Raw genomic sequence first — 4,011 nt, 5'->3', positions numbered from 1 at the left:
ATATATACATATATATATGCTGCAAAAAGTTTTATACAATTTGCAACATTCCGTTCGATAACGACGAAATTGAAGTTATGCCAACAACCAAAGTATCGAAGTTTTGTTATACCAAATTTTGTTAGTCCGAAGATTTAAACATAAGAATTTAAAATTGGCATAACTCTAATGAGAGATTAACTTTTGCGCAATGTTATAAAAAAATATCTTAATTTAATTGTCGTTAATAATTTTGTTTACACACATAGAAATTTATAGCGTCGCAATATGAACACATCCAAGTTTTCTTCATAGTTTTGATCGTGTCGCATCTTGTTCAAAAGTCCTTTTGGTTTCCGTCATCTCTCCACGCATATCTTTTCTGAGAGGCTGCACGTTAAGGATTTTGTTTTTATAGACCTCTGGTACTAAACACTCGAGCACGAAATGAGTAATGGCACCAGTAAATCCCCAGATACGGTATTTACCGCCCAAATAATTCGGCAAGGTGATATTGAACATACGAAAATATGTGAAACTACATAGCTCGGGATCGCACAACTTTTGCAAGCTGATCACAAATGCTTCATCCACTTCGTCATGATTGATCTCCAATTGCTCCGGCACCACTTCGCCAATGTAAGCCAGCACAGGCATCACATTGACATTTGTCTTGCCGATAAGATTCCCTGTGGTCCACACGTCTATCTTCTCCTTGGGGATCTTCAATTCCTCCCATGTCTCTCGCAGAGCAGTTTCCTGCAGGTCGGCATCGCTCTTGTCATGCATACCACCTGGGAAGGATGCCTGTAAAGTATTTTCTTGAGAAACTCGAGTTTTGTAAAGTGATCATGTTACGATATAAATATATATTTTCTTTTAATTATAAAAAAGATACATTTATTTGTAAGTTTGTAATTTAACATACGAAAATATGTGAAACTACATAGCTCGGGATCGCACAACTTTTGCAAGCTGATCACAAATGCTTCATCCACTTCGTCATGATTGATCTCCAATTGCTCCGGCACCACTTCGCCAATGTAAGCCAGCACAGGCATCACATTGACATTTGTCTTGCCGATAAGATTCCCTGTGGTCCACACGTCTATCTTCTCCTTGGGGATCTTCAATTCCTCCCATGTCTCTCGCAGAGCAGTTTCCTGCAGGTCGGCATCGCTCTTGTCATGCATACCACCTGGGAAGGATGCCTGTAAAGTATTTTCTTGAGAAACTCGAGTTTTGTAAAGTGATCATGTTACGATATAAATATATATTTTCTTTTAATTATAAAAAAGATACATTTATTTGTAAGTTTGTAATTTTAAAAAATATGTTTTTTTACAATTTTTGTACTTGTATAAATATCAAAAATAAATTATATATATTGACCTGTCCTCCACCAGATCTGAGTTTAATGGATCGCAATGTATATAAGAGACCAAGTTCTCCCTTGTAAGAGCATAATGGGATCAAAATGGCAGCTTCTGGAATATCCTTATCACGCACCTTTGGAAATTGCATCGATCTGAATCTTTTGATACAAGCTTTACGATTGCTCTCTGACAACACCACCTCAGCCTTTAGAGCAGAGTTGATCATGTCGACACGATGCTTGGATACTGTGGACTTGATGCAAAATATTTAAAATTAATCCTAAATTAATGTATACATGCGTAATATTTTACATTTTGAATTTTAATTTTAATCTCTTCAATAAATTTGAGTTTTTTTGTGAATTGATAGAAAAAAAAACCAATTCTATTTAAAAATGGAAAAGAAATATAATATAATTTTATATATAATTTCTTTGGCAAAAAGAGTGTTTTATTTCAGTATTTTTGAATAATTTTTGTTAAGATGCTTTCTATTATTTGCGATAAAACATTTTTCTTGCTGCATCGTGCTAATGAAAAAACATATTGTATGTGAAGCACGTGTTGTAGAATTCAAATTTTAAATAAAAATTTCATATTAAATTTTTATTAAATATGTATATATAATAATACACAACTTTTTGTTTCGTTTCTTGCGTCATTAATATAGAAATTGTAGTTGTACTTTTGACCTACTTATGATAACTTATGTTAGTTAAGATTGGTTAAGTGGCAATGCATCTTACGTGATGCAACGCGCGTTACGTGGAATAAAAATCTGGCCTCCGAAATTTTTCTGTAAAATACCGGACGGACGATCGTCAAACACTCACGTATGCACGTAGCAAACAACGCGCCGACGCCACGGATAGCTTCATCAATCAGCGAATTATTGCCATATAAATCACCAAGATCACCGAGACCAGATTCGATGACGGAGATATGCTTCGACGATTGCTTTGACGGACGATACAAAATACAAGATGATAACAGTTGCTTGAATTCGGGCACTTACTCACAGATGTCTCACGACAGAATTTAGAGACTTCACTAGAGAATTTTTTTTCTATAATAATATATAATATTTCTCTTATTATATATTTAGTATTTGTAAAATATTTTTTAATTGCTATTGCAGCTACTATTTTTATAAGATATATTTTATTTGTTTAATGTCTGATCTAAGATATACGACGAGTGAAGTATAAACATCAAGTTTCCATTAAATAAAATTTGATTTTTCCCGCTAAGCAAAGTTTGAATTTCTGCTAACCAGTGAAAGGTTCGAGTCTCCACTAGAGTTTGAGTCTCCGCTAAGCAGGGTTTGAGTCTCTACTAATTGTAAGCAAGATTCGAGTCCCCGCGCCCTTCGCTAATGTAAGTGGGTTTAATCTTTACTCTTAATGAAATCTTTGTATTTCTGCCGAACGGAATTAGTTTTTACTAGTAAAATGTTTATTAAATAATTGTTTTATATATGTATATATATTTAATTAAATCATATATATATTATTTCATCATTTTGCTATTTTCATTAGTTTATTTTTCTTTTACGGTATACCTAGCCTGACTGCAGGATTATATATCGTAGATTTCAAAATTATGTTTATACGAATTGTTTGCATATTGTCTATATGAAGTTTAAATTAACTTTTTTCATGTAAGCATGTGAACTATGTAAACTATTATATTATTATTATACAACAACCCTGAATTTGTGATACTAATTAACCTAATATTATTGCATCAATCTAATTTTGCAATTAATCAGATTGGTAGTAAATAAGGACAGCCTCTTTCTCATTTGAATAAAGTTTATTTAAAATTTGTCACATTTTTTTCCTAGCATTATTATTAATATTATTATTACATGCATGCAATCTTCAAATACGTGCAATTCACATATACACATTTACACATTCGTACGCAATCAAATTTATATTTTAAATATCGGCCTTATCACATATGCGATAAAAATAAAGGAGCAAGTAAGCGTAATCATCGCGGTCACTGCTGTTTAACTTGGCAGTAACGATATGAAAATCATCTTTCCTTCCTTTAACTGCATCACGTTAGACTTTCTGCACGTAAGATGAGACAAACTTAAAAGAAATATATTAAAAAGAAAAATGTGTGTGTGCAAAAAGGTACAAACGTGCAGTTAAAGAAAGAAAAATGTAAAACAGTGCTGTTTTAATTCAATATTATGATACAGAATGTATATTTTTAGGGGCTTCAAAGAAATCAAAAACGTGATAAAAAAGCGAAAAGACAACGATGAACGGAACTGTGCTAGAAATAGGAGAAAAACGTGCAAAAAAATGCAGAAAAGTAGAAAATCTGGCTTTGTCAGCGATTATCAGGTAAGCATATTCGAAATTTGTGCAGATTTTGATAAAGATGTATAGTTTTAATATTTTGATAAAGATATATAGTTTTAATAATTATCTTGTGATATAGTTAATGGAACATGTAAGTGTTAAAACATTGTAACCTTCGATGCTAGGATGGAAAATTTCAATTATCCTATAATTTAAAGAGCTCATTCTGAAAAACAAAATCGTCCTCTTTAAATTCATTTTTTTAAAAAGCTCTTCGTTACTTTTCAAATTAATCTGCCGGATTTCCCATCGATCTTTCACGAGTGACGGGAACG

At 32.4% G+C, this 4,011-nt stretch overlaps 1 protein-coding gene across 4 annotated transcripts; it reads right to left on the bottom strand.

Moving 5' to 3' along the window:
• Positions 1 to 6: 6 nt before the first annotated feature.
• Positions 7 to 2,383, bottom strand: LOC115238848 (nucleoside diphosphate-linked moiety X motif 8). Of its 4 annotated transcripts, none has more exons than XM_029812965.1 (4): positions 2,189 to 2,383; positions 1,372 to 1,608; positions 916 to 1,190; positions 7 to 511 (listed from the first exon to the last, which is right to left on the bottom strand). In XM_029812965.1, exons 1-4 carry the CDS (start codon positions 2,231 to 2,233, stop codon positions 289 to 291), a joined length of 780 nt encoding a protein of 259 aa, XP_029668825.1. In that variant the 5' UTR covers positions 2,234 to 2,383; the 3' UTR covers positions 7 to 288. The 4 variants fall into 4 exon arrangements, with proteins under 4 accessions (XP_029668825.1, XP_029668828.1, XP_029668826.1 ...); XM_029812968.1 differs by having other exon boundaries at positions 2,052 to 2,335; XM_029812966.1 differs by having other exon boundaries at positions 2,102 to 2,334.
• Positions 2,384 to 4,011: the final 1,628 nt, after the last annotated feature.

This window comes from Formica exsecta, unplaced genomic scaffold (genome assembly GCF_003651465.1).
Source record: "Formica exsecta isolate Colony F162 unplaced genomic scaffold, ASM365146v1 scaffold36, whole genome shotgun sequence".
Taxonomy (NCBI): domain Eukaryota; kingdom Metazoa; phylum Arthropoda; class Insecta; order Hymenoptera; family Formicidae; genus Formica; species Formica exsecta.
Note: the sequence above shows the minus strand (reverse complement) of the source record. Positions and strands in the feature narration are given on the sequence as shown.